At 52.1% G+C, this 27,647-nt stretch overlaps 2 protein-coding genes and 1 long non-coding RNA gene across 4 annotated transcripts in view; 2 read left to right on the top strand and 1 right to left on the bottom strand.

The window, feature by feature from the left end:
• The window catches only part of Eif2b5 (eukaryotic translation initiation factor 2B subunit epsilon), a 10,169-nt gene extending 3,973 nt beyond the window's left edge, over window positions 1-6,196 (top strand). Inside the window, exons 6-16 of the mRNA XM_004834906.4 lie at window positions 391-468; window positions 745-1,057; window positions 2,602-2,747; window positions 2,901-3,042; window positions 3,162-3,263; window positions 3,590-3,697; window positions 3,865-3,955; window positions 4,201-4,324; window positions 5,041-5,166; window positions 5,544-5,654; window positions 5,805-6,196. Coding sequence (XP_004834963.2) covers window positions 391-468; window positions 745-1,057; window positions 2,602-2,747; window positions 2,901-3,042; window positions 3,162-3,263; window positions 3,590-3,697; window positions 3,865-3,955; window positions 4,201-4,324; window positions 5,041-5,166; window positions 5,544-5,654; window positions 5,805-5,864 — 1,401 coding nt within the window. The 3' untranslated portion in view covers window positions 5,865-6,196. The remainder of the gene's footprint in view (window positions 1-390; window positions 469-744; window positions 1,058-2,601; window positions 2,748-2,900; window positions 3,043-3,161; window positions 3,264-3,589; window positions 3,698-3,864; window positions 3,956-4,200; window positions 4,325-5,040; window positions 5,167-5,543; window positions 5,655-5,804) is intronic.
• Window positions 49-13,512, bottom strand: LOC147825428 (uncharacterized). Its single transcript, XR_015441058.1, has 2 exons — window positions 12,408-13,512; window positions 49-11,270 (listed from the first exon to the last, which is right to left on the bottom strand). It is a non-coding gene; the product is annotated as an uncharacterized LOC147825428 (long non-coding RNA).
• Window positions 11,639-27,647, top strand: Dvl3 (dishevelled segment polarity protein 3). Of its 2 annotated transcripts, XM_087186794.1 has the most exons (17): window positions 11,933-12,067; window positions 17,012-17,155; window positions 17,325-17,394; window positions 17,829-17,950; window positions 18,070-18,179; window positions 18,288-18,423; window positions 18,598-18,691; window positions 18,886-18,955; window positions 19,866-20,005; window positions 20,150-20,226; window positions 20,340-20,407; window positions 20,533-20,682; window positions 21,219-21,350; window positions 21,520-21,687; window positions 24,529-24,744; window positions 24,838-25,248; window positions 26,015-27,647. In XM_087186794.1, exons 4-17 carry the CDS (start codon window positions 17,904-17,906, stop codon window positions 26,044-26,046), a joined length of 1,851 nt encoding a protein of 616 aa, XP_087042920.1. In that variant the 5' UTR covers window positions 11,933-12,067; window positions 17,012-17,155; window positions 17,325-17,394; window positions 17,829-17,903; the 3' UTR covers window positions 26,047-27,647. The 2 variants fall into 2 exon arrangements, with proteins under 2 accessions (XP_004834960.2, XP_087042920.1); XM_004834903.3 differs by lacking the exon at window positions 17,012-17,155 and having other exon boundaries at window positions 11,639-12,067.

Here is a 27,647-nt window from a genome sequence, read left to right as displayed (position 1 = left end):
CTCTTTTCTTCTCTGTTGTAAGACAAAATGATGCTATTATCTTATCCCTGGTATATTGGGAACCTCTCGGGTTCTGGCCTCGTTCAGCTGTCATGGGGGGTTTTTTTGTTTTGTTTTGTTTTGTTTTGTTTTTGGTACCTGGGATCGAACTTGGGTCCTTGCGCTTGCGCAGCAGGCAGTGAAACCACTGAGCTAAATCCCCGGCCCTTGTTTTATTTTGTTTCTTGCAACACAGGATTGAACTTAGGGTTCTTGCATGTTGCCCAAGTGCTTTACCACCGAGTTTCAGCTCCAGCCCTGACTTGGGTTTGATAGGTCCCTGAGGTACTGACTTATCATTGCTTCTGGAGAATAGCATCTAACCTTAGCCCAGCACACTTCCACCCACAGGTGGCCCAGCTCTTCACAGACAACTTTGATTACCAAACTCGAGATGATTTTGTGCGAGGCCTGCTGGTGAATGAGGAGGTAAGAAAAAGCTTCCAGAGCCTCTTTGGAAGAGTAGGCTGGAGCTGCATTTTATCTCATTCTGGTAATCTTTTATCCCTTTCGGGTTTCATTGAGCCTTATGAGGGAAAAAAATAGCTGGGGGGCTGGAGGAAACAGTCCACAAAGAAAACCTGCATGCTCTTTGGCTGAAACAGTAAAAGGCAGAGGAAACTGATGAGGCTTAGAAAAGTATTGTACAGTACTTGGGGATGTTCTGTGTTGCTAGCTCAGGTGACCTCCTTCCTTCTCACTCAGATCCTGGGGAACCAGATCCACGTGCACGTAACAGCTAGGGAATATGGTGCCCGGGTCTCCAACCTGCACATGTACTCGGCTGTCTGTGCCGACGTCATCCGCCGCTGGGTCTACCCCCTCACCCCAGAAGCCAACTTCACCGACAGCGCCACCCATAGCTGCACTCATTCCCGACACAACATCTACCGTGGGCCTGAGGTCAGCCTGGGCCACGGCAGCATCCTGGAGGAAAATGTGCTCCTAGGCCCTGGCACTGTCATCGGCAGCAATTGCTCCATCACCAACAGTGTCATTGGCCCCGGTTGCCATATTGGTGAGCACAGGAGGGCAGTCACGCCAGCCATTCTAGGAGCAGGAGCCAGGGGCCTGGATTGTTTCTAGAAGCAAGGATGGGCACACAAGGGTGTCCTCGGTAATAAAAAACTACAGTAGAACTACCTTTAAAAAGGAGGGAACAGGGCTGAGGATGTAGCTCAGTGGCACCATGCCTGCCTGGCAAGCATAAGTTCCTGAGTTCAATACCTGGCACCACCAAAAAAAAAAAAAAAAAGAGGGAACAAGAGTTTGACAACTGATCCCTTAATTTTTTGGTGTGTGTGTGGGGGGGTGGTACCGGGCATCGAACTCAGGACCTTGTGCTTGTGAGCCAGGTGCGGTGCCACTGCACTAAATCCCCGGCCCCTGATCCCTTAATTTGTGCCCTGTGAGTCTCCTACTAAATGAGTCTTTTAGGGTACCCCATATTTACATTCAGGACCAAGTGGATAATTAACATGCAGTAATAACCTCTGTTTAGTGCATCACTGTTTACAAAGGGCTTTTACATACATTAGTTATTTAATCCTCACAGACACCTTGAGAGGTAGTTATTATTTATCCCTACTGTACAAACTGACTCAAAGAGATTGTCTCACCTAGCCCAGGGATTTAGCTCAGTGGTTCTGATGCTCACCTGCTGCTCACCTCGAGATTGTCTCGCCTGAGGTCATAGCTGATAAAGAGGCAGTACCACCAGGTGTGGTGGTGCACACCTGTAATCCCAGCACTCAGAAGGCTGAGACAGGAGGATCACCACAAGTTTGAGCCCAGGCTGGGTTACTTAGTGAATTCAAGGCAAGAGATTCTGTCTCAAGAAAACAAAAAGAGGGTGGGTGGGGACAGACAGTGCTACCTTGAACTCTGGGTGGTTGTGAGTCCAGCGTTCTTTTTGCTCTCCCATAACTACCTGGTTAACCTCTTGGTAACTCACTTTGGCTGTAGGAATGTGATGCTTCTAATGGTACTGTCCCTTTATTTTATTTTATTTTATTTTTGGTACCGGGGATCTAACTCAGTCCTTGCGCTTGCACAGCAGGTGGCAAAACCACTGAGCTAAATCCCCGCCCAGCACTGTCCCTTTAAAAGAATAACAGTTAAATTTCGGATTCTAAAATGTTCAAGAAGAGGGGCCGGGGGTTTAGCTCAGTGGTTCCGCCTCCCTCAAAAGCACAAGGTCCTGAGTTTGATCCCTGGTACCAAAAAAAAAAAATGTTCAAGAAGAGATGGAATTGATTCTACTAATAAGGTTATAGCTCTACTAATAGGTTATAATTTGATTCTCATAAGGTGGTTAAGTTCATCCCCAGAAATCTGGAAGTTTCTCAGATTCTTAAGCCTTGTGAACAGTCCAAACTTGTTCTAAATTTGGCAGAGCAGAGTCAGGCTGGATGGCAGAGGGTGAGCGATGTTCTGATGCCCTGGGGTTTGGCGTCTCAGCCAGTGGGAGCTGGGCTGGTGTCCATCAGCCTCATCCTCCATGAAGGACTGGGCTGGAGATGGAGGCGTGAATGACCAGGAACCCTCCCCGACCCGAGCCAGGTGACAGTGTGGTCCTGGACCAGGCCTACCTGTGGCGGGGAGTTCGAGTGGCTGCTGGAGCGCAGATCCATCAGTCTCTGCTCTGTGACCATGTTGAGGTCAAGGAACGAGTCATCCTGAAGCCACACTGCGTCCTCACCTCCCAGGTGAGACCTGCTTCGTACTGTGCACAAGCCCTGAAAAACGACCTTGTTCCCCCTGAGAATCCTAACCTGGTGGTCTCGTTACCTCTCCTTGTCAGGATGTACTTTCCTCAGCATGCGGATGGGTCTGTCACAAGCTCCTTTCTTCTCCCCTAGGTCGTAGTAGGTCCCAATATCACGCTGCCTGAGGGCTCGGTGATCTCCTTGCACCCTCCAGACGCAGAGGAAGATGAGGATGACAGCCAGTTCAGTGACGATTCCGGGGCCAACCAGGAAAAGGAGAAAGTGAAGCTGAAAGGTGCGAGGCACGACAGGTGTGGGGCGTCTGCATCTCCCTGCCCCCTAGGAAAGCCACTGTTTGCTTCTGGAGGATTCCACTTCTGCTGGCCCCAGTCTAAAAATCGGTGCCTTTCCCAGGTTACAACCCAGCAGAGGTGGGCAACGCGGGCCAGGGCTACTTCTGGAAAGCTGCAGACACGAATGTAGAGGACGAAGAGGAACTGCGGCAGAGTCTGTGGGGTAAGCTAATGCTCAGTAGTTTGAAAGGTAGCGAATACTTTGGAGTCAGATCACTTGTTCATTCCTCTGCTTTGGCTGACAGGGCAGGTACAGGGCTCTCAACAATTACTCTCCCCTAGTTTTTCTTTTTTTTCCTTTTTGGTTTTTTGAGGCAGGGTCTCCCTTTGTAGTTCAGGCTGGCCCTGAACTCACTATGTAGCCCAGGCTGGCCTCGAACTCACAGTGATCCTCCTGCCTCAGCCTGCCAAGTGCTGGGATTACAGGTGTGTGTCACCACACCCGGCTTCCCTTAGTTTTTCTTTTTCTTGCCTTTCTTGGGTTCTCAGGACTCACGATCAACACAGAAGAAGAGAGTGAGACTGAAAGTGAGAGAAGCACGGATTCGGAGGGGCTGGACAGCCGGGGAGGCTCCCCTCAGTTGGATGACATCAAAGGTGAGTAGCGGGCTAGGCACAGGGACAACCTCCAGTTTATTTTTCACCTGTGTCACCTGGCCAGAGGCTCGCATGCCTCCCAGAAAGGGTTTGGCATGATGTCAGGACTGACATAAACAAAGCGTTCTGGGCTGATGTTGACCTGTGAGTTTATTCTTTCTCTTTAGTGTTCCAGAATGAGGTCCTGGGAACATTGCAGCGAGGGAACGAGGAAAACATTTCTTGTGACAATCTTGTCCTGGAGATCAACTCTCTTAAGTAAGAGGATCCCCTGCCTGTTCTCTCCTCTGGGTAATTCTAGGCACTTATAGATTCTCTCCCACTGTTTCTTTACCCAGATACAAACCTATTCTGCCAGGGTCCCAAAGGGAAAGGGCCAGAAGTATTTGGGCAGGGAGAACATTCGGCTCTACCTTAACATAGACTCCCCTTCCGTGTTCTTCTCTCTGACCTCCTCTCCACTTCGTGTCGAAGGCCCTGGCATCACACCAGTCTCCCCACAGGTATGCCTACAACATAAGCCTAAAGGAAGTGATGCAGGTCCTGAGCCATGTGGTCCTGGAGTTCCCCCTGCAGCAGATGGATTCGCCACCCAGCCCGACTCAATACTGTGCTCTACTGCTTCCTGTGAGCAAAGCCTGGGGCTGGGCTCAGGGGACTGGGTGGAGGCAGATACACATTGTTGCTATGCTTGACTGTAAAGTCAAAGGGTAAATGATCTTGTTGTGGGTTGTGTTATTTCTGCTTCCTTTCTCCTTGCCTCTGGAAGCTGATTGGATTCCAGAGCAGCCCTGGCTGGTCCTAAAGAGTTAGGTTGGGTTCAACACTGAGTGACCTTTGAGACTGGAGAATTCAGACAGCACAAGGGCCCCAAAGGGATACTCAGAAATACATCTGGGTGCTAGGCTTGGCTTGGCTGATAGTCCCAGCTCCTTGGAAAGCTGGAGTGGGAGGATCACTTAAAATCAGGAGTTCAAGGCCACCCTGGGCAACAATAGTGAGACCTCCAACGCAAAGCAACAAACAAAAATCAACAACAATGAATAGATCTGGATTTTGGGTCTCTGAAAGTGAGCTGACCCAGAACAAGTTCAACCTCAAGGCTGGGAATGGGTATTTAGAGGCAGCCTACAGCATCTGATCCCTTTCACCTTCCCTGGGGAATCTCTTCCCCAGCCATGACTGGCAACAACTCCCTCCTCCCTCTGTAATTCCACAGGGCCTGTGTTATTCCCTGTTGTGTTCCCATGTCATGAAAAACCCATGTTACCAACGTTGGTTGTGCTCACGGGTATAAGTGCACCTCAGAATGTATTGCAGTTCGAGTCTCCTTTCTTCCATAGCTGCTCAAGGGCTGGAGCCCCGTTTTTAGGAACTACATAAAGCGTGCAACTGACCACTTGGAAGCATTGGCAGCCATTGAGGACTTCTTCCTGGGGCATGAAGCTCTCGGAACTTCCATGGCCAAGGTGAACACCACTTCAGACCTTATGCTCCTGCATTTGCTCTCAAACAGGGCTTGGTGACCCCCAGGCCAACGTGAACTCAGCACAAATTTGGCTCACAGCACCATATGCCAAATGTTGTTGCACTTTTGCTTAGAGCCAGGCAGGTACTAGTAGGGTAGCTGCTTGGGTGTTGCCCTGGTGGTATATGAAGCACTACCCAGCAGTCGCTGCAGAAGTTAGACCTGACTCGAGTGTCCCTGGAGGACGAGGCTGCTCCAGGTGTGAAGGATGGTGAGGGCCTGGTAGAGGTGCCAGGGTCCTGCCTCCTCTCCCTGTTAGCCACTGTGTCCCGCTGCACCCTGCAGAGTCCCTGAGATCCCTTTGCCGGCCTTCTGCAGGTGCTGATGGCTTTCTATCAGCTGGAGATCCTGGCTGAGGAGACAATCCTGAGCTGGTTCACCCAAAGGGATATAACCGACAAGGGCCGGCAGTTGCGCAAGAATCAGCAAGTGAGTTGGGCTGCCCTTTCATGAGGCAGTTGTCTGGTTCCCTGACCCTGGACCCGACTCCAGGACCCTGGTGACTGGAGCTGTTTATCCACTGAGGGGAACAGGCGGAGCATGCCCCACCCCCAGTAGCTCCCCTCTGCTTCCTTCCAGCTGCAGAGGTTCATCCAGTGGCTAAAAGAGGCAGAAGAGGAGTCGTCTGAAGATGACTGAAGTCACACTTCCGCTCCCATGTGTGATTGTTGCCCTCCTCACTCCCAGGACTGAAACGTGAGGACCTGCAGGAGGAGAGTGAGCACCATCCAGGGTGGGCCTGAAGGAGCAGAGGCTGGAACGACAGTATTCTTTCCACCCTAACTGGGGAGTTGGGGTGAGGGACGCGGGGCCGAAGCCAAGCTCCTGCCTAAGGAGAGAGGCAGCCCCTGCAGCTGGAGGAAGGCCGGAGGCGCAGCTTTGCTCTGGTTTCCCTCAGGGACAGTAGAGAGCAGCTGGCCCTCTCTGCTGCTTGCTTTTGTCAATATTAAAAAGAGACAGCCCGGAATTTAGCTCAGTGGTGCCGTCGCCTGCCTCGCAAGCACGAGTTTGATCCCCGGTACCAAAAAAAAGAGACAGAGGTATGTTTGGTTTCCCTCCAGCCCCGACAGCAGCTGTAAAGTGTGTGAACTCACCTGGCAGCTCTGCCCGAGCCCTGGGGAGAGGAAGCGGGGGTGTTGTGGCCACTAGGTGGTACTGTGGTGCCTCACGGGGGAACCAGTTGTCCTGGTGCGGTGCCTGAGCCTGTCCATAGCCAGTCCCAGCTGAGGCCCGTGTCCAGGCCTTGCAAGCCTATTGGCACTCACCGGTCCCTCTCCCACGCCTTTTCCAGGGGACCCAGGACTGGTCCCATCAGGGAAGCTGGGCCACGCTTGGTCTTGAAGATACAGAAATGAGCTCAAGGTCTCTGCTTCTTGAAGGGTAAAGCTAAGGACTCAAACCTCAGTGTAGAACTCTGCTTCCACATCTGTGTCTCCATGAAGGAAGTTGCCCCCGGAAGCCAGTAAAACCTAAAGCCAGTAAGAAGGCAGGGAGGGGCTGCTTTTAAATGTGCTTTCCCTCAGCATTGAGAGTCTAATGTGCAGCAGGCTTTCTCCTAAATATGATGTTGTGTTACTTCATTTAACTCTCAAGTCGGCCCTGTGCAGTGGATCTCGTCATTTTTCAGATGAGGCACCTGCAGCTCAGAGAGGTCACACAGCTGGCCACTGTAGAGCTGGTGTTTGATTCTGAACCTTGACAGTGTGTCACCTTCCTGTCTTGTCTCCTTTAACCTCAGCCCTGAGACATGCCCTTCGTCTCCCTTGTGAGCTCTTGGTTGCCTTCATATAAAATGAGTTGGTGATTTTTTTCCTCTGTTGACACAAACGGTAGCAAATATTGTTGTGTAACAAGTGCCACCTGTCCCTGGACATGATAGATAAAATGGGTGCCTTCATTTCATTGAGCGGAAAAGAATAAGCCTGAGGAGAAGATACCTAGCTCTACTTGGGGGCATGAAGGCATTTCTGTAGAGGAAAAACAGGCTGCCCAGGGATGGGCTGAATTTTCTTGTTGAGTAAACCAAAGTTTGAGGCTTAGTATAGGATCTAATACTTAGGGAGCATATAAAGGTTATGGCCTGGACCTAATAGGGCAGTTAAAGTAATTATAAGGCATCTTTGGTGGCAGAGATCAAAAAGGACCCATAGGACTTTCTAGGAAGGAAAGATTCCTTCTAGGTGGCCTCAGTAGGGAAGGCTTCACCAAATAGTGACACTGAGGTGGCCTGAAAAAGCTTAGAAGGACACATTCAAAGCCAAGCTGGGCATGGTGGTGCACACCTGTAATCTCACAGTGCTTGCAAGGCGGAGTTTTGGGGAGCACAAGTTCAAAGCCAGCCCGCACAACTTAGAGCCGTCTCAAAAAATACAAAAGATTAGGGATATGGATCAGTGGTAGAGCACTTGGCTGCCATGTGGGAGGTCCTACGTTCGATCCTCCACACAGTAGCACAAGATTGGCAATTAAATATGGAAAATTAAGGGGTTTTGCTCCCTCCAAAAACCCCATTAAAATGCCAGTCAAGGGATTCTAAAAAGGCACATGAGTCAAGGAAAATGAGGTGATAAGGAATAAGAAAGATCAAACATTTTGGAAAATGGGAGAGTAGAAGGTGCCTTAGAGTAAGTTATGTCCTACCTGTTGGAGTGGTTATTAATAAGAACCAAGAAAAGGCTCAGCACCTCAGGGGAGTTGTAAGGGTTACGGTTGCAGTAAAGGGAAATTGCACAAACATCTGTGTAAAATAAGTTGTCCCCCTTCCGTCATCAGATCCAGCCAAGGGATGACCCTGAGTTCTCTATAAGAAATGGGAGAGGGCCGGGGATTTAGTTCAGTGGTTTCGCCGCCTGCTGCGTAAGCGCAAGGACCAGAGTTCGATCCCCGGTACCAAAAAAAGAAATGGGAGATTCAGTCTACAGAAATGGTAGGGAGGAAATAGAGCAGTATATAAATGCCAGGACTGAACATTGGCACACTGACAAACCCCTCTGAACAAACTGAACAACTATAGGGAGAAAGGGCCTATAAATGCTGCCATTTCTTGTTCCTGGGGTGGGAGGGTGTCTTCCCCTCACTTTATTACAGGAGAGTGAATCCTCTTAGTTAATAAGCCTTGTACATAGAGCTTCCTGGCAGCTTTTCAGTTTCTCACTCTGACATGTGAAAAAGAGCAGAGGTCCCTCAAACATTTGAGGAAGCTTCCAGCAGGAAAAGCAGATGTCAAAGCAAGCAAAGAAAATTGAAACCATGAAAATGATGGCAAAGTGTGTGTGTGTGTGTGTGTGTGTGTGTGCGTGCGTGTTGAGGGGGTAAAGGTACAGTTATGATTCTCAAAACTTGAGGAAGATAACTGAAGAAAATACTATGAAAAGGAATTGAGAATAAAGAGAACTTAGTAAATAAACCAGCTGTGGAGGCCACACCTGTAATTGGAGCCAAGTGGGAGGCTGGGACAGGATTGCAAATTTGTATCCTACTGAGAACTGGAGCACTAGAGAACCAAATGTACGAGAGATTTTTCTTTTCAGCTCCGGGAATTGAACCTAGGGCTTCACACATACTGGGCAAGTGCTCTACCACTAAGCTACATCCCCAGCCTGGACAGAGATGTTTCATTGCAGTTCTGTTTTTATGAGATTCTTGGATTTTAAATCATGGATAGTTTACCTATCCAATAAATTATCTAAATGATTATAAGTATATATAAATAAGTTGGATGGGTAAATGGTTGGAAGACTTGTACATGTTAATAAGATTTGCAAAAAGATGAAATCATTAAAAAGTAAAAAGAAATGAATGATGGAGGAAAAAAGGATAAGAAAATCAAGGACCAATTGGGCATGGTGAAAAATGCTTATAATTCCAGCACTCCAAGGCCAAAGCAGGAGGATCCCAAGTCCAAGTTTGAGGAAAAGCAGCTGGACAAAGAGTGAGACCCTCAAGAAAAGAAGGGGGGAGGAAAGAAGGGAAGAAAGGAAAGAAGAAAATTAAGGATCTATCTAGTCTAACATCAAACAGGAGTTGCAGAAAGAATAGGAATAATAGGATATTATTCAAGAAATTAAAAGAAGGATTTAGCTGAGTGGTGCCATGCCTACCTTGCACAAGGTCCTGGGTTCAATCCCCATAACTGAAAAAAAAAATTTTTTTAAGAGGGGGAGCTGGGGATGTAGCTCAGTGTGAAGGCCCTAGGTCCAATCCTTAGTACCACAAAAGAAAAGACAAAAAGAATGCTTCAGGGGAAAATGGAAGTGATGAATTACCTAATAGAGGCAACGAAGTGAATAAAGTATGTACTGAGAAACTTTATGTGGGAAGAATTAATGATAGGTATATTTTGAAGAACAAAGCAAAAGAGCAAAGTAATGATTAATGCTAGGAGAAACAAAAAGTTGGAAACAATCATGAAACACTAGTGGGTTAGCAATGTACATTTACAGTACTCGGCCAGGGATTTAGCTCAGTGGTTCTGCCGCCTGCTTCACAAGTGCAAGGACCCGAGTTTGATCCCCGGCACCAAAAAAACAAAAATACATTTACAGTACTCATAGTGAAAATAATGGCACCTGGAGGTTGTGGTGCAGGCCTGTAGTCCTAGCACTCAGGAGGCTGAGGCAGGAGGATTGCCACGAGTTCAAGGCCAGCTTGGATGAGATAGTGAGATCCCATCTCAAAAAACAATGCAAGCTGATGTGGTGTATGCCTGTGATCCCAGCATTCAAGAGGCTGAGGCAGGAGGATCAACAGTTTAAGTCCAGCCTGGGGAATTCAGTAACTTGTTACTATTATTTGATGTTAGACTTTAGATAGATCCTTAATTTTTTCTTTCCTTTTTTCCTTCTTCCTTTTCTCCACCTTTTCTTAGGGTCTCACTCTGTTGTCCCGCTGGCTGTCTCAAAATCTAAAACAAAGGGGCTGGGGATTTAGCTCAGTGGTTTCGCCGCCTGCTGTGCAAGTGCAAGGAGGAGAGTTCGATTCCCGGTATGAAAAAAAGAAAAAAAAATCTAAAACAAGGGCCAGGGATTTAGCTCAGTGGTTCCACCACCTGCTTCACAAGCACAAGGTCCCGAGTTCGATCCCCAGTACCAAAAAAAATAAAATTCAAATGCCTGGAGATGTAGCTCAGTGTGAGGCCCTGGTTTCAAACTCCAGTACTAAAAAAAAGAAGAGGGCCGGGGATTTAGCTCAGTGGGTTCGCTGCCTGCTGCGCAAGCGCAAGGACCCAAGTTCTATCCCTGGTACCAAAAAAAAAAAAAAAAACGTAAAAAAAAGAAGAAAGGGGCCAGGTATTTAGCTCAGTAGTTCCAGCACCTGCCTCGAAAGCACAAGAACCTGATTTTGATCCCCAGTACCAAAATAAAAAAAGTAAAGGGAAAGATATAAAGTGAAAATATATAAGGTGTGTACAGCAGCTAACGAGTGGGTTCATTTGCCGAAAGTCAAAAATTTGGCCAGGGTATAATGTGACAAAAGACTGGAAAGGTAGTTTGAGGTTAGATTATTATGAAGGGCTTTGAATACCATGCTCAGGATCTCTGGAAGGCGTTTGGGGAATGTGCAGTGAATGCTAATTTGGCGACAGTGTATAAAGTGGAGTGGGAGGGGTCCACACTTGTTACTGTAGCCTCAGCGACTCCGATGATCTGGCCCCCCTGCCCTTCTAAGCTCGAATATAACTCCCTCCAATCACAATACGCTTTTTGGTCCTCACAGGTAGCCAGTTTATTTCTGCTCCGAGCCTTTCCATTCAGCTGTGCCCTCTGCCTGGAATACTCTTTCCCAGAAGAGGTCTTTTCTTCCCGCCCCTATCACATCACTTCATTCTCCCTCACCTGTGTCACTCTGAGGTTACCTGGTTACAAGCCTGTGTGCGTTCTTCCAGTGGAGTGGAGGTCCTGAGAGCAGCCCCGTCTGTCTTGCGCCTGCTGTCTCATGCAGGATGCCTTGTACTTAGTAGGTACTGAATATTTATTAAAGAGGTCTGGTTTGAGACTTATGTCCAGTCACTTATTCTTCACTCAAATGTATGAGTGCACCTGGACGCTGAGGTTACAAAGACGAATCAGAAGGCGATCCTGTGTTGGCTTCAGATTAGTAACTCGATGACAGCCGCTGTGGACCCTAAAGGGCCATACTGAGGCCGCTTTCCCAGGATCCACCCTCCTTCTGGAGACCCTAGCGCCCCGGGTATTCACCCCTCCCAGGCTGCAGGGGGCCCGCCACCCACCCCTGTGGGTCCAGAGTCAGGGGCCAGAAGGGTCGAAGAACGCAGACACCTGGGTGAGCCCTCGGCTTCCGCCTCCGAAGTGGCCTGGGCCAACGCCGCAAGGAGCGGGGGGCGGGACCTGTACGGGGCGGGGGGCGGGAGGCGGGAGGCGGGGCCCGGGGAGGGGCGCGGGCGCGCCGCAGTCCAGAGTCGGTAGGGCCGCGGCCACCGGAAGAGTCGCGGTCGCCAGCAGAGCCGGGAGAGTGGGCAGCGGAAGCGGCGGCGGCGGGCGGCGCTGGGACCCGGGGGCGGCCAGAGAACAAGGGATCTGGCGCCGCGGCCGGGCGCCGAGCGGGGCTGAGCCTCTGGGCCTCGCCGAGCGCCGCCGCTGCCGCCGTCAGCCGGCGTCCGAGAGGCCCGGCCCGGCCGCCCGAGCGGGCCGTGCGTGGGCCGCCGGGCCCGAGGCCGGAGCCATGGGCGAGACCAAGATCATCTACCACCTGGACGGGCAGGAGACGCCGTACCTGGTGAAGCTGCCCCTGCCCGCCGAGCGGGTCACCCTGGCGGACTTTAAGGGCGTGCTGCAACGACCCAGCTACAAGTTCTTCTTCAAGTCTATGGACGACGACTTCGGGTGAGGGTGGCCCCCGCCCCGCCCCCGGGAGCCCCGGCCCCGCTCCTAGCACCTCCCTCGCTGCGCTGGCGTCTCCCCTCCTCGCAGGGCCGCGCGGCCCTGGTGCCCCCTTCCCAGGGCTTCCTCGGGAACAGGGGTTCCAGCCCCTCTAGGGACTCTCCGTTCATCCCTTACTGCCCCCTGGTTTTGGAGGACTGGGGCTCCCCCAGTCCTCAATCAGAGTTTCTCCCAGGCGAGCCCCCTCCTCCTCCCTTCCCCGGAACAGTGGCCCACATAGACAGACACACCCCCTCCACCCTGTCCCCAACCCTCCTCCTCCCGAGGAGCCACCTTTTCTCACCGTAGACTTGGGGTGTTTGGCACGGGTCTGCTGCACAACTCAGCCATATTTGGAGCATCGTGCATCTGAAGGCTGTGCTGTGGGACTTTGAACAGAGGGAGGGGAAGTTCGGTCCCCCAAGCCAGGCTGGGAGCGAGGACCTGCAGACTTGGTGTTTATTTAACTGTCGCCCCTTTTCCCTGTGGGCTGATCGCGGTGTTGTCAAGGGAGCAGAGCATCCGACTCTTGAGAGTCCCCACTAACCCAGGTGCTGATTTCCCTTCCGAAGTGGAACCTTTTCCCTCCAGATAATGGCCCAGGGGGAGACGTAGGAAAGAACCATCAATCCTGGATGGGGCGGGCCAGGAAGAGTCTCTTGATATTGTCCATTTTCCCCTTCCCTGGTGGGGTATTCCCTTCCACCCAGCTATAAGGCATGTTGGAAGCAGCCACTGCCCCTTTAAGAGGGGTTGGAATGCTGGAGCCAGAAGGTTCTGTAGCAGCTGGCCTGGGAGGGGGAGCCTGGCTGATCCCCTCACACACACACCCCCAACTCCCAAGGGACTGGGGGAGGGGAGGCCCCCACACTGCCTGCCCTACACTGACTGGGCGCTGGGCCTGGAGGCCGTGGTGGGGAAAGGCCTTGCTGGGTCCTCCAGGCCTGCAGGCGGCCAGCCGCTCCAGCCTAGCCTGAGGCCTGCCCTGTTTTTTGCAGCTGAGGCCCCAGAGATGGGAGGGGAGCCCTTCTCTTCCCAGTGTTCATCAGTCTGGCTTTTTTTCCAAGACCCCAGCCCTCCTGGCCCCAGGAGGCAAGCACCTTCTGTCTTCCGCCTAGCATGTTTGCTGTCACCTTCTGTCCGGCACTCAGCATGGATGAGCCCATGAAGTCCTGTTTGTGAAAGTGCTTTGTACAGCAGGGAGTGCTACCTTAGGTGGATCCTCTGTACTCTTGATGCTGTTGTTGTTCCTGGCCTGGAGTGCAGACTCCTAGGGTGGTGATGATTGTCTGGTGTCAGTGCCTGATTGGAAGATTCTCAGGAGCATCCATCTGGAAGGGGGGTGGGTGCTTCTGTCTGGCAAGAGAAAATAGGGTGGGAAGGGACCAAGAGACTGCCACAGGAAATGGGCTAGGGGAACATCAGCTACACTGAAGGGCGAGGATATGTCTGTGTCTGTCTGTGTCCATCCCCCACCTTGCTTCTGCCTCCTAAGCAGACCTCCCAGGGCCCCTCCCACTCTCGAAGGTGGCTATTGAGTTAAGCCTAACTACAGTTATAAGAAAGCCCCCATTACATCCACTTACTGTTTACTTTATATATTTTTTAACTCTACTGTCAGTCTACTCATTTTTTTTTTTTTTAGTTTAACTCAACTAATATGAAGTCAACCCTGGGTCTGATTTTTTATTTATATTTCTTTCTAAAATATGTTATAATGTCAGGCACTGTGATACACATCTATAATCTCAGCTACTCCAGAGGCTGAGGCAGGAGAATCTAAAATTTGAGGCCAGCCTGGGCATCTTGGTGAGACCCTGTCTCAAAATAAAAAAATAAAAGAGTCTGGGGATGTGTAGCTTAGTGGTAGAGCACTTGCTTACATGCCCAAGACCCTGGGTTCTATCCCTACTATAAATAAATACAAATGTTACAAATAAATATCAAACAGCAGCATTTATCATGTGCCACCTGAAGTCACTGTGCACACATCAGTGGTACTTGAAACACTCTTTGCAAAATAATCAGAGTTGGCAGGGTTAAGAACAATGCTAAAAATGGAGTGGTAGAGATTGACTGATTTTACTCCCAGAAGGATAAATGAGCAGGTGACCTGGTGGTAGGGCTATCTTGTCATAGAGCAGTGATAGCCAAGGAGCATGCACACAGTATGTTTCATTTATTTGGTGAATAAGCATTTCATTCAAACGCTTTGGTGATTACTGTGTGCCAGACACTGATCCAAATGCTTGCAAATCTTTACTCACAGAATCCTCATAACAGCCCTGTGAAATAGGTGTAATAGCCCCACTTTACAAGTGAGGGGGCAGAAAGCTTAAGTTACTTCCCCAAAATCACATTGCTAGTAAGTAACAGAGCTTGGTTCCACTTTAGGAATCTAGATCCAAAGTCTAAAGCCCTAATCACACAGTTGGAGGCTTGATGGTTATCAGCCTTTTACAGAGGCACTCTCCAGGGAGACGGTAGCCCTTGGCAAACTGGGGAAGTGACAGGGATGACACTTATGCAAGCCCAGACAGGAGGGAAGGAGCACCAGAGAAGGAGATGGCTGCTGTCCCTCTGAGTTTTAGGGGGTGAGGCCTGAGGACGCCCCGGTCCCATGTGGTCCCCTTGTTGTCAAGCTTGGGGTAATAGAAGAAGGATAAACATCTTCAGCATTAGATGGTGGGACTAAGATGGAAGAACTAAATAGCCACTGCTGTTCTACCCTTGAGCTAAAGCAGGGGGCAACGTGACAAGTTAGGTCACTTGTTACCTCTCCATGTCACATACTATCCTAACTTTGGGCCTCCTACTTGGAGCAGTCTTCTTCCCCTGTCTCCTCCAGGTCCAAATTCTCCTCTTCTCCAGGTGGAACTTTTGCATGAGAGTCATCATGGCACTTTATCCCTCTGTCCTTACTTCCCTACCCAGTTCTAACCAGACCCTGACCCCTAAGTGACACTCAGTAATGTCTCTCCATGGCTCTTGCTCTTCTGGCTTCAACCTCTCCCCACCTGCCGTACACTTACATGTTTCTCTCAGAGTGCAAGGTGGGCTCTAGGCCTGACACTTGATGAGTCCATGCCATGGCAAGCTCAGGACCGAAACCCACTGGCTCTCGAAAAAGCTTTTTAATTGGACAAACGATGAGGAATGAGGAGATTTGTTTGATCCGGGTCTTAGAAACTTAGACCTTGTTATAAGAGCATGGGACAAAGGCTTGGAAAGTTAAGAGACTCCTCTAAGATAGAGGGGGGAGGGGATGGAGGGAGAGAGGAGAGAGAGAGAGAGGGAGAGAGGAGAGAGAGAGAGAGAGAGAGAGTTAGAGAGATTGGGAGCATGCTGTGGAGCCCTGAGCCATTCAGCTTTACCATGGAAAGATATGGCCTGTCTGAGGTCCTCCAGGGCTGCTGAAGATCAGCTGATCATCATGAGTTAGCAGAGTCTTGGCGACCTGTTGGTGACCCCCAGAAAGAGAGGAAACATCTGTAGTGTGGAGCAGTGTGGTGGGGCCTGCTAGGGGTGGTGAGGGGACTTAGCAGCAGTTTCCCACCACAGAGACACTCTCCAAAGCAGAGCATGTCGTCTGCCATGTGGCCCATGAGTCCCTTTGCCTCTGAACCCTGGCTGCCCTGCAGGGCTGCAAGCCCAGGTTACCCTGTGGCCAGACCAGCTGGTGAGTCTGAGCTACTTCTCTTGTTTCTTTCCACCCATTCTCTCTAGGCTTTCTGCCATCGTGATCCTGAGTAGGATGATTTGGGCTGTTTTCTCAGGGTCACTGTGGGGTTGGAAAGAGTGGGAGCCAGAGCTGGATGGGAGGGAGGAGGGCAGACTTGGCCTGCGAATTTGGCTGTGAGTCCAAGAATGTGAGCATCACAAGGAGCCAAGCACGTTCCTGACTCTGGGCAGAAGCTGCTGTCAGAACAAGGTTGCTTGGACTTCCCAGTCTCCTCCCTTGCTGTCTTCCCTCTGATCAGAACTCTAGACCTGTGCTGTTATCTTTTTTTTTTTTTTTTTTTTGGTACTGGGGATCGAACTCGGGACCTTGCGCTTGCAAGGCAGGCGCTGGAACCACTGAGCTAAATCGCCCGTGTGCTGTTCTCTTTCTCACTCATGGTCACGTCTTCCCAGCTCTGTGTTCCTGGGGTGTTTGACAGTCTGACAGTCCTCAGACTTTTCCGTTCCCTTCCCGGGCCCCAGACCTTAGTCAGTATCAGACTTCTTGCCTTACTGCATTCCCTAGACCAAACTACATGCCATGACTGCATACTGTACCCCTCATGCCCCGCATCCTTGTCCCCCCAGCACCCAGCCTGACCCGCATTATCTCTGTCAGCAGACAGAAAAGAATGTGACGTACAGTGGAAAGAGTATGAGGTTTGCAGTCAGGCTAGCCTGGAGTTGAATTCTAGCTCTGCCATCTCCTAGCTTTGTGACCCTGCACAAGTTACTGAATGCTTGTCAGTTTCCTCATCCATGAAAGGCAGTTCCTTTTGTCTTCCTCATGAGGCTAATATGAAGAGTATATGTTCTAACCACGGGGGTGGAAGATAGTATAATAGGTAAGAATACATACTTTAGTGTCAGGCTGACCAGGATTCAAATGCTGGCTTTTCACTTACTAGTGGTATGAGCTTAGGAGAATTACTGAACACACTGAGCCTGTTTTCCCTATCTGCTCTACCTTATAGCACTGTTGTGACTATGAAATGAACTGATACAAGTAAAGTGAGTAGCATAGTGCTTGACCCATTATGCTTACTCAGTAAATGAGAGTGGTTGTCACTATTAATTATTTTCATGGTACATGGAAGCTGTTCAGTAAATGCCTTTTCCCCTTCTCTTTCCTAATTTCCTCCAAGAAGAGAAGAGCAATAATAATTATGTACTTTTTCCCCAACTCAGGGTTTAGAAGGAAAGAGAGTCCAGCCCAGGAAAGCCATGTTGGGGCTGGGTAACGCCCTCTGGAGCCTCTAGAGGCCACATGGAGGCAGCGGTCTGTTCCTTGTAATTTGGGATCACCTGATGATGGAGAAGATGCCCAGGAAGGTGGCTGGTTCACATTCAGGGCTGGTGGGAAGGGCCGTCCCTGGGTCACCTTCTCTGCTACCATTTGAACTCTGGTCACTTTATCCCCACTTTAGGGTAGAGGACAGTTGGGGCTGTGAGGCCCCTCCAGGTCCACACTAGAAAGTTCTGACAGCCCCTTTCCCTGCAGAGTGGTGAAGGAGGAGATCTCTGACGACAATGCCAAGCTACCCTGCTTCAATGGCCGCGTGGTGTCCTGGGTAAGGAGCCCTCCGCCTCCGTTTGCCTGCGTCCTGCTGCTGGAGGCAGAAAGGCATTGCTGAGACTGTGGCTGAGGGTTTTAGGTTCTAGTATCTGGATCTTCCTGTAGTTTTCTAACAGAACTGTTTTTTACCCAGAATTCTTAATCTTTAATGAAAAGTAGGAGAGTGGTGGGAAGGGAGAGAGAAACACACAGTAGAGATAAACCATCTCCAATGCTCATCAAGACTTGCTGTCACCTGGGACCTTCGTCTGGGACTACTGACCCTTGTTGCCTGCCCCCACCTGCTTCATCAATGCATGCCTCCCAGGCCCCACACACACACCTGGGCATGGGGCTGCTCCTCACCTCTGCTGCCCCGCCAAAAGCCTACTCCCCCTCTCTCCCCGGTGCCCCCTGTGACACAGTACCCACTCCTTTTCTCTTCATCAGCTGGTGTCAGCTGAAGGCTCGCATCCGGAGCCTGCCCCCTTCTGTGCTGACAACCCCTCAGAATTGCCACCACCTATGGAGCGCACAGGAGGCATCGGGGACTCACGACCCCCGTCCTTCCAGTGAGTGTGACCTGAGGGTCAGGAGGGCCCGTGGGGAAGGGCAGCGTCCACTCAGCCCAGGGCTGAGGAGGGAGCTCCCCCCCTGCCCCCTCCCCTGCCAAATCCTCTCTTCCATGCAGCCCTCATGCCAGTGGGGGCAGCCAGGAGAACCTGGACAATGACACAGAGACGGACTCCTTGGTGTCTGCCCAGCGGGAACGGCCACGTCGGAGGGACGGCCCAGAGCATGGTGTGTCTGCCCCCTGCACCCCATTCCCGACCTCTGACTATGCCTGGACCGGTCTCTTTGTCTTTGCATTGGGCATTGTGTGACCCCAGCTGCCTCTGTCCACTGCAGCAACCCGGTTAAATGGAACAGCAAAGGGGGAGCGGCGGCGAGAGCCGGGCGGTTATGACAGCTCATCCACGCTCATGAGCAGCGAACTGGAGACTACCAGCTTCTTCGACTCCGACGAGGATGATTCCACCAGCAGGTGGGGCTTTAGTCCCATGGGTACTGAGGGCAGCCGCTGCTGAGAAGCCCTGAACCCAGCAGGATGCTGAGCCCCGGGAGGGATTCGGGCTTTGGGTTGGGGATGTGGGCCCTGCAGTGCCTCTCATGGGGCAGGGCTGGGCAGCCTGGTGGGGAAAGACTCTGGGCCCCACAGGTTCAGCAGCTCCACAGAGCAGAGCAGTGCCTCCCGCTTGATGAGAAGACACAAGCGGCGGCGGCGGAAGCAGAAGATCTCGAGGATTGAGCGGGTATGGGGTCTGGATTGGCTGGTTGGATGCGGGTAGATCAGAAGCCCTTCCCAGATTGTTCTTCCTCCAAGCCCTTCCCTTGGGTTCAGGGTTTAGAACCGCAGTAGGTGAGGGTGGGGCATGGAGAAGGAGCCAGGTGGCGGCAGTGAGTTCCTGCCGCTCCTGCCTGCTGCTCAGGACTCCATCTCTTCCAGTCCTCATCCTTCAGCAGCATCACAGACTCCACCATGTCTCTCAACATCATCACTGTCACTCTCAACATGGGTGAGTGCGCACACCTGCCAGCGCCAGACCCTGGGTGGGCAGAGGGGTCTGGGAGGCGGGGATGTGGTATATTCCCTGCCCTCAAGGAGTCTCAAAAACAACAGCTGACAAACTGCTGACATCAGTATCTCATGGCCAGGGCTGTAACACACAAGCACAGAATGCTGTGGAGGCAGGACACACCAGGGAGGGCTTCCTGGAGGAAGGAAGGGCTTTCTTCGCACCCTGCCCCTTGCCTTCTTTAGCCTTTGCATCCTCCCTCTGATTTCTGCCCTAGGGCAGTGACGGCAAAGCTTTTAGAGACAATTTCCCACACTGCAACCCAAAACCCACTTATTTATCGCAGAGTGCCAACACTGCAATTAACCCTGAATACCAAGGGTTTAGTTCAGAAAGACAACTCATGCATTAACGTTTTTTGTCTTGAAAAAAAGAATAACACGCATGCCATCAGTTTGCCACCACTGCCCTAGGGACTCTTAGGAGACAGCTGGATGTGATAAGAATCCAACTTGGAAAATTAAATCTGATTTTGAATCCTGGCTCTGCCTCTTACTGGCCTAAGGAGTCACCTAAATTCGTTAAACTTCACTTGCCTGTTTTCTAAAATGGGACTGAATGTCGACATCTCGTAGCCAGCAGGGATTACATGAAAGCATGTTCAAGCAGAATATACACAGTGCCGGGGCTGGGGATTTAGCTCAGTGGTTCCATCGCTTGCCTTGCAAGTGCAAGTACCTGAGTTCGATCCCTGGTACCAAAAAAAAAAAAAAAAAAAAAGAATGTACACAGTGCCTGGCTCAGGTTCAGTAAATGTCAGTTCTTGTCCCTCTCTGCCCTTTTCTAATAAGGGGATGGGAATTTGGGCAGGGACATGGCCCCGCTCAAGGTGTTAAATTACTCCTTGTAGAAAAGTATAACTTCCTGGGCATCTCCATTGTGGGCCAAAGCAATGAGCGTGGTGACGGCGGGATCTACATTGGCTCTATCATGAAGGGTGGGGCCGTGGCTGCCGATGGACGCATCGAGCCCGGGGACATGCTCTTACAGGTAGCGTTGCCTCCCCCCAGTGTGGGGTAGGTGGGCGTGAGGGGATCCCTGCCCTCTGGAGGAGGCTTCCTGACCCCCAGGCCCAGCTCCCTTGCCCCTCTTCCTGGCACAGCCCATTATCCCACACCTGGTCCTCTTCCTCAGGTAAACGAGATCAACTTTGAGAACATGAGTAATGATGACGCTGTCCGGGTACTGCGGGAGATTGTGCACAAGCCGGGGTATGGATGGAATGGGGCCTGGGGGAGTCTGGGGCAGCATTTCCGGCTGTCAGGCAAGCAACTGGGGCTGGCCTCCCCTCATCCTTCCCTCACTAGGACAACCTTGTTTTCAGGCCCATCACCCTGACCGTAGCCAAGTGCTGGGACCCAAGTCCACGTGGTTGCTTCACATTACCTAGGAGTAAGTGGATGAGGCATTTATTCCTGGAGTTGGTGCTTTGCATACATGAGCCCTGTCCCTCCTTTCTTCCGTGTCACCTTGAGCCCTCACACCTACCTGTTGGTGACTCCACATCCTCCCTGTAGGCGAGCCCATCCGGCCCATCGACCCTGCGGCCTGGGTCTCCCACACTGCAGCCATGACGGGCACCTTCCCTGCCTACGGCATGAGCCCCTCCCTGAGCACCATCACCTCCACCAGCTCCTCTATCACCAGCTCTATCCCCGACACAGAGCGTGAGTGTCCAACCCTGTGCCCTGGGCCCAGAAACAAGGCCAGGTGAGGGGCTTGAGCCCGCAGGAGGGCCAGAGAGGGGACTGCTCATCCCCCAGTTTGCACTCAGTCCTCACTGAGCATCGTCTGCTGCTGACCTGGTCTTGAGCACCTAGGGAGCCTCTGTGTCCTCTTATGAAAGAGGGCTGTCGATATGTGCTTTACCAGGCCCCAGTGGGTTTAATAAGAGGGTACCAGTGACAGATAACACTGTGTGGCATAAAGTAAGCACTCAGTAAATAGCTGCCATTTTTATTTTCATAACCTGCACACATACACTGTGCTAAGCACCTTCATTTAATCACTAATTCTTTCTTCAAATACCCTTGTAAATACTAAAATGGCCATTTTTACAGAGAGGAAAACTGAGGGTCCAAGAAATCAGTGATTTGTGCAGCACTGGGCCCAACGTTAGTGGGTGGGAGAGCTGGAATGTAAACTCTTGCCTACCTAACCCTAAAGCCCCTTCCTGCCTTACCATTCTGCCTCCCACCCCCAGGCCTAGACGACTTCCACCTATCCATTCACAGTGACATGGCCGCCATCGTAAAAGCCATGGCCTCCCCTGAATCAGGGTTGGAGGTCCGAGACCGCATGTGGCTCAAGATCACCATTCCCAATGCTTTCATCGGTGAGAGACCCCCATGGTGGGATGAAGGACAGGGTGGGGAGTGAGGGGACAGGGCACGCTGGGTGGGAGGGACCCGAGAACCCCCTTGGCCCATTCCTCTGAGTTTCTGTGAGACCAGAGGAGCTCAGATCAGCTGGGCCCCCCAGTCACCTGGCAGCCTTCTCCCCAGGCTCAGATGTGGTGGATTGGCTGTACCACAACGTGGAAGGCTTCACTGACCGGCGGGAGGCCCGCAAGTATGCCAGCAACCTGCTAAAAGCCGGCTTCATCCGCCACACTGTCAACAAGATCACCTTCTCTGAGCAGTGCTACTACATCTTTGGAGACCTCTGTGGCAGTATGTGCCTCCCCCATCTCCTCGCCCTGACTGGTGGTGGGGAGCTGGGAGTGGGGAGGTGCCCAGGGATGGGGCAGCAGACTCTAAGGAACTCAGATGAGGCACAGCAGAGCTGGGGGCCCCGGCTTAGCCTTGAGAGTTCCCTAGTGGAAACAGTCCAACCTAGACCCTGCCCCTGCCCTACTTTTCCCTTTTGAGTCTGGCATTCTCTGTGTGCACACTCTGCACCTGGCACAGTGCTGATTGTTCCTAAGTACCGTCTTACTTGATGCTCACAATCCCGGCATGGGGAGATTTACTCTCTATGTTCTGAGCATAAGACAGTCTACCCGAGTCTCACACAGAGAGGAGAGGAGCTGTGCCCTGGACCCAGCTCTTGCTCTTTCCAGTGCCTGGGGCTGGCCTGGGTATACGGTGCACAGCCGCACAGAGTATTTGCCTTTGGTCCCTGAACCAAGCAGGTCCCTCCAGGGCAGGACCTGAGGCTGGCCAGATACTCCAGGTCCTCCTCAGACCCCTGAGGCTGAAAAAGTTGCCAGGGCTGGGGTCACAGAAGACCCTGAAAGCTGTGCCAAGCAGTCTAAAAGGGTCATGAGGGCTACTAGCAGGAGAGGTCTGCAGGGACTCCCTTCTCCTCCTTAGCCCGGGCACATCCCTTGGGATGGGGAGTCCTCAGGACAGGGCAGCAGTTCTCTGCACAGGCCCACGCCCAGCCGCCCTGTCTGCCTGAGGGAGCCTTCCCTCAGTCCAGTGGTGCTGTCTGGTTTCTAACAGCGGACTTGTAAAGTGCTTCAGATTGGGTTCCGGGGACTAGAATGGCTGATCCTGCAGAACACAGACCCAGGTGAAAGGTGTGTCCTGGCCCTCAGCAGTTTCAGCATGGCCCTGTGGAGCAGTGATACATGCATAGGACTTTGGAAGTTGACACTTCTAAGTTCAAATCCTAGCCCTACCCTTACTGTGTGAAAATGAATGTGTAGCCTCTTAGTCCTCAACTTGTTGGTCTGTAAAATGGAGATGAGAGGGCCGGGGATTAAGTTCAGTGGCACTGTGCCTGCCTGACAAGTGCAAGGTTCTGGGTTGGAAAAAAAATAATGGAGATAAGAGTTGAACCTGTCTCACAGGGCTGTTTTGAGGATAATTTATATAACGCTGTTAATACAGTACATGAACCACAGTAAGTGTTCTATAAAAACTACTTGTTCATATATTTAATGAGATACACTTTTCACATTAAAGTATTCGTGAGACTGGGGTACATGTTACAATCAATAGCTTCTTAGACTTAATGAAATGTGTATCATTGTCATCATTGGCAGAAGTCAGCCCTAGCCCCAGACCTCCAAGGACACCTAAAGCTTCCAAGGCAGCTATGGTCTTTGTTCAAAAGATACTGTTTCTGGGCCGGGGATTTAGCTCAGTGGTTCCCCTGCCTGCCTTGCAAGCACAAGGACCCGAGTTTGATCCCTGGTACCAAAAAAAAAAAGATACTGTTTCTGGGCCGGGGATTTAGCTCAGTGGTTCCACCGCCTGCCTTGCAAGCACAAGGACCCGAGTTTGATCCCCGGTACCACAAAAAAAAAAAGATACTGTTTTTTCCATGGGTCCATCTGGGTCTCCCATCCAGACCCCAGGCCACCCAAGACCCAGGTCAGGGTGATGCTGACAGAAGAGCCTCTTCCTTCTCACTGGCCAGGGTCCTCAGCTGGGAATGTGGCAGGCTCAGAGGGAGGAAGGATCACACAGTCACTCCCAGGACGACAGCCTGCAGGCTAAAGTCATCAGCGGCTCTCTGGGACAAGTCAGGCAGCCCACTGCTTCCCTCTTCCAGGGCAGCTCCAGCTCTCTCAGAGCCCTGGGGCCTGGTACAGGTGGCATGTGAGCAAAGGCTGTCCCAGGCAGGTCATGGGTCCTGGTGGCCCTATAGAGTCCCTACCAGTAGCCCCAGCATTGACAGGGGCAGCCCTGCCCTTAAAGAGCGTAGCATTTCTGGGGACAGCCAAAGTCATGAAGTCCGTGGTGTTGATAGACTGAGTTGGTGCCAGACCTGGCTGAGAATGGGTGCAGGGCACAGAGGAAGCACCAAGTTGTTCTCTCTGACGCGTCCCAGCCCATCCTCACCCTCCCCAGCAGCACCAGGGAAATGTGGTCAGGACAGGGGCCTCCTATAAGGCAAGCTCTGAAAGGCCTGTGCTCGTCCTGGGCTTTGAATGGATATTTTTTCAGTTCCAGAGGGGAGGGAGTAAAAAATTTCACCTAAATTCCTCTAAACCGGTCCCTGCTTCTAATGGCCCTATCTGGAAAGGTCAGGAGAGAAAGCAGTGCATAGCTTCTGTTCTGCTTACAGTTTAGGTTGACCTCGGGCTGCGCATTTAACCCCTCTGGACTTGACTTCCCTCCCCTGGGAAAGTGAGGGGATTGTGGCGTTTCTTTAGGAGACCGAGCACTGTGTAGTGTCTTCTGAGCCCCAGGGTGCAGGCCCTGGAGGCTGCCTGGCAGTGCTGCCTTCCCCATTCCCTGACAGGCACCTGCTGAGTGAACACTAGAGAAGACGGCAGAGTAAGAGCTTTGCCCTTTCTTCCTGCCCCCTGAGGAGGAAGGAGAGAGCACCAAGCTTGGCCTGGGCCTGGAGGGCCTGGGTGCTGGGTGTGAAGATTGGCTGAGAGCGAGTGATGATGCTGAGCCTCCCTGGAGGGTCTCCCAGGGTCTCCCACTGTCTCTTGTGGTGTCCAAAGGGGTCTGCAGAAGGAGTGGGCTCTTTGGCCAGTGCTGTGCCAGAAACTACCACAGTTGCCTACCACCCGACCTAGGCTGAGGACCTCTCTCCTGGCTCCTCCACAGACATGGCCAACCTGTCCCTCCACGACCACGACGGCTCCAGTGGTGCTTCCGACCAGGACACGCTGGCCCCTCTGCCTCACCCGGGGGCCGCGCCTTGGCCTATGGCTTTCCCATACCAATACCCACCACCCCCGCACCCCTACAACCCGCACCCCGGCTTCCCGGAGCTGGGCTACAGCTATGGCGGGGGCAGCGCCAGCAGCCAGCACAGCGAAGGTAAGGGGAGCCGCGCACAGAGGGAGCCCCGGGCCAGCCCCGGCTTCCCATGCCCACTCTCAGTGCCCGCCCTGGCCCTGCGTGTCCCTACAGGCAGTCGAAGTAGCGGCTCCAACCGCAGTGGCAGCGATCGGCGCAAGGAGAAGGACCCGAAGGCCGGGGACTCGAAGTCGGGCGGCAGCGGCAGCGAATCGGACCACACGACGCGCAGCAGTCTGCGGGGGCCACGGGAGCGCGCACCCAGCGAGCGCTCGGGCCCGGCCGCCAGCGAGCACAGCCACCGCAGCCACCACTCGCTGGCCAGCAGCCTGCGCAGCCACCACACGCACCCCAGCTACGGCCCCCCCGGAGTGCCCCCGCTGTACGGCCCCCCGGTGCTGATGATGCCCCCGCCGCCCGCAGCCATGGGGCCCCCGGGAGCCCCTCCAGGCCGCGACCTGGCCTCCGTGCCCCCCGAACTGACCGCCAGCAGACAGTCCTTCCGCATGGCCATGGGAAACCCCAGTGAGTTCTTTGTGGATGTGATGTGAGCAGGGCCCCTCCCGACTGCCGTCCTGCCCCGCCCCCGCCCGCCGTCCCTCTCCATCCTTCCGCCTTTTTTACTTTGTCTGGTACCTGAAAAGGAAATAAACGGAACTAAACCCAGACGCGCTACCTGCTCGCTGGGTTCAGCGAGGGCACGGTGCAGCTAGTGATTGGCTCTGCAGCCCCTAACCTGCCTCTGGCCCAGCTTCGCCCCCTGCCCACTAACACTGCGTGGGGCTTCCCAGGACTTGAGTGTCTGGTCCAGACTTGCTGGTGCTTACTCTGGTCTGCTCACCCTCACACACTTCATGAGCTGGCCTGGGGTGCTCGCCCCCTTTGCCCCTCGGAATCCTTTTGCTATTCATTCAGCTGCATCATCCCTGCATTAAGCCCACCCCTCCAAGCATGAGTGCAAACCTCTTGATTTCCCCCACAGTACTGGCACCAAAATAGGCCTCTTCCTCTGCCCTTCCTGTGTCCTGCCTGCTGCCTCAGTCCTGCACCCCAGTGCCGGAGCCCCCTCCTTTGGCCATTCATGCTGTCGATCCCAGAGAGCCCCCTTGGGTGCTTAAGCAGCTCTTGACTCAAGGGAGCACCTCTGCTGGACCCCCTGTCCCTGTGCTGCCTGTGTGCTGGTTCCTCCAGACCCTAACCCTACTAACCAGCAGGCTTATCTCACCTTGGGCCTGAAACATTTCTTTTCTTTCTTTTTTTCCTCCCCCAATTTTCCCTGGGCCTGGAGCAGCCAAGAATTTCGGGCTGTTTGACTTTCTGTGAGCACCCCCGCAATGGGAGGCTCAGCCTCCGAGGAGACCAAGAACCCTGCTTCAGCAGCCCTTGGGGGCTTCCCAAGGATGCCAGCCCCACTGCCACATTTCCAGGTCACTAGGCTTCTGGGGAGGGCTCCAGCTTCACCCATGCACGGAGGACCTTGTTTCTTTGCAGAGAAAATCAATCACACACACACACACACACACACACACACACACACACGTGCCTATGCAAGTTCACTTAAGCTTCAGGGCTGGTCCCTGCACAGAGGGCTGGACCCTCTCCAGACAGTGGGGCTGGTCCCCTGACTTCCCTGTCCCTTTCCTCAGAGCCCTCAAGCCTCCCGCATGTGTCCCCAAATTCTTCCCACCTGGAAAAAGCCCATATGCTAGGTCTCAGGATGGGCTCAGCAGAGAACTCTGCAGGTGACTGACAGGTCATTCTCACACACACACACCCCATCTTTCCCTTTTTTCACACTTACCATGACACCCAGAACAACGACAGGAACCCGCAGGCCAGTTGAAGTTAGGCAAAAGGACTTCTGGGACTTCCAGAGTTCTACTTTGTTTGTCTTTGTTTTTGTTTTTTCAACTTCATTCTCCACTTTAAACAAATCATGATGTTCTCTTTAAGCCTCCACTCTAAATTCTCCTGATTCACCCAGACTCCCATATTTGCAGGCTTAGGATACTGAGAGAGATGAAGTCCTTAGCCCAGGTTTTGGGGCAAACTGAAGTAGGGACATTTCAGCATTCATTCATTTAACAAGTATTTCCTGACGTTTTAGTGACTAAGGGCCTGTGTTGAAAGTATGACTCAGTCCTGCCTATCTGGGTTTCCTCCCAAACCCAGGCCATGGCTTCTAGCCACCACTACAGGGCCACCTCCTTCCTGTACTTTTCTCTCTGATTCTGCCTTGTCCAACTCTTGAGAATACCTCTACTACATTCCTGCCTTCGGGGTTGGTATTTCCGTTGTTCCATCTTTGGTCCACTTCCCTTTCCTCTCTACTCCCAAAACATTGTCACCTATCCTGATGTCCTCAGTTGCTGCTGATGTGCTGGTGATTCCCATCTCTAGCTCCAACCTCACCATCCTCAAACTTTCGATCTGTATTTGTATTACCCACTGGACATCTCCATAGACATGTCCATATGGACTCAACTCATGTCCTGACTGGTGTTCCTCCTGAATCCCTGTCCTGGTGACCTTCATCACAGATCTACATAGGCTCACCAGCTAGAAACATTTAGGGGCTTAAATTCTTTCTTTCTGTATCTTATTAGCATATTTCATCCTTTCCACTCCCACAACCTTTCTGGAATTTGGCCCTTCCTTTCCCCTTTGTCTCTAATTTACCAGAGCATGAAATTTGGAGTCAGGTTGGTCTGGGTTTGAATTCCAGCTCTACTACTTTTTGTTTTTGTGATAGGAGAGTTATTTAACCTCTTTGAGCCTCAGTCCTCTTGTATGTAAGATGATAATGATACCTACCTCACAGGGTTGTTGTGAGGATTTAAATTACATATTGTACGAAAAATGCCTAGCACAGTGCTTGGCACACAGTAGAGTAGGTGCTCAATAAATATTAGCCATTATTATTA

The sequence above is a fragment of the Heterocephalus glaber genome, unplaced genomic scaffold (assembly GCF_053883595.1).
Source record: "Heterocephalus glaber isolate CG9 unplaced genomic scaffold, H.glaber_assembly_v1.0 deba00001504, whole genome shotgun sequence".
NCBI lineage: Eukaryota > Metazoa > Chordata > Mammalia > Rodentia > Bathyergidae > Heterocephalus > Heterocephalus glaber.
Note: the sequence above shows the minus strand (reverse complement) of the source record. Positions and strands in the feature narration are given on the sequence as shown.

What these genes read in the sequence shown, in the direction of transcription:
- Dvl3 (XM_004834903.3), top strand. Translation starts at nt 11,907, where the DNA reads ATGGGCGAGACCAAGATCATCTACCACCTGGACGGGCAGGAGACGCCG. An exon ending in GAGGGACGGCCCAGAGCATG is followed by an intron (nt 18,180 to 18,287) that starts GTGTGTCTGCCC and finishes TGTCCACTGCAG; the next exon opens with CAACCCGGTTAAATGGAACA. An exon ending in CATTCCCAATGCTTTCATCG is followed by an intron (nt 21,351 to 21,519) that starts GTGAGAGACCCC and finishes CCTTCTCCCCAG; the next exon opens with GCTCAGATGTGGTGGATTGG.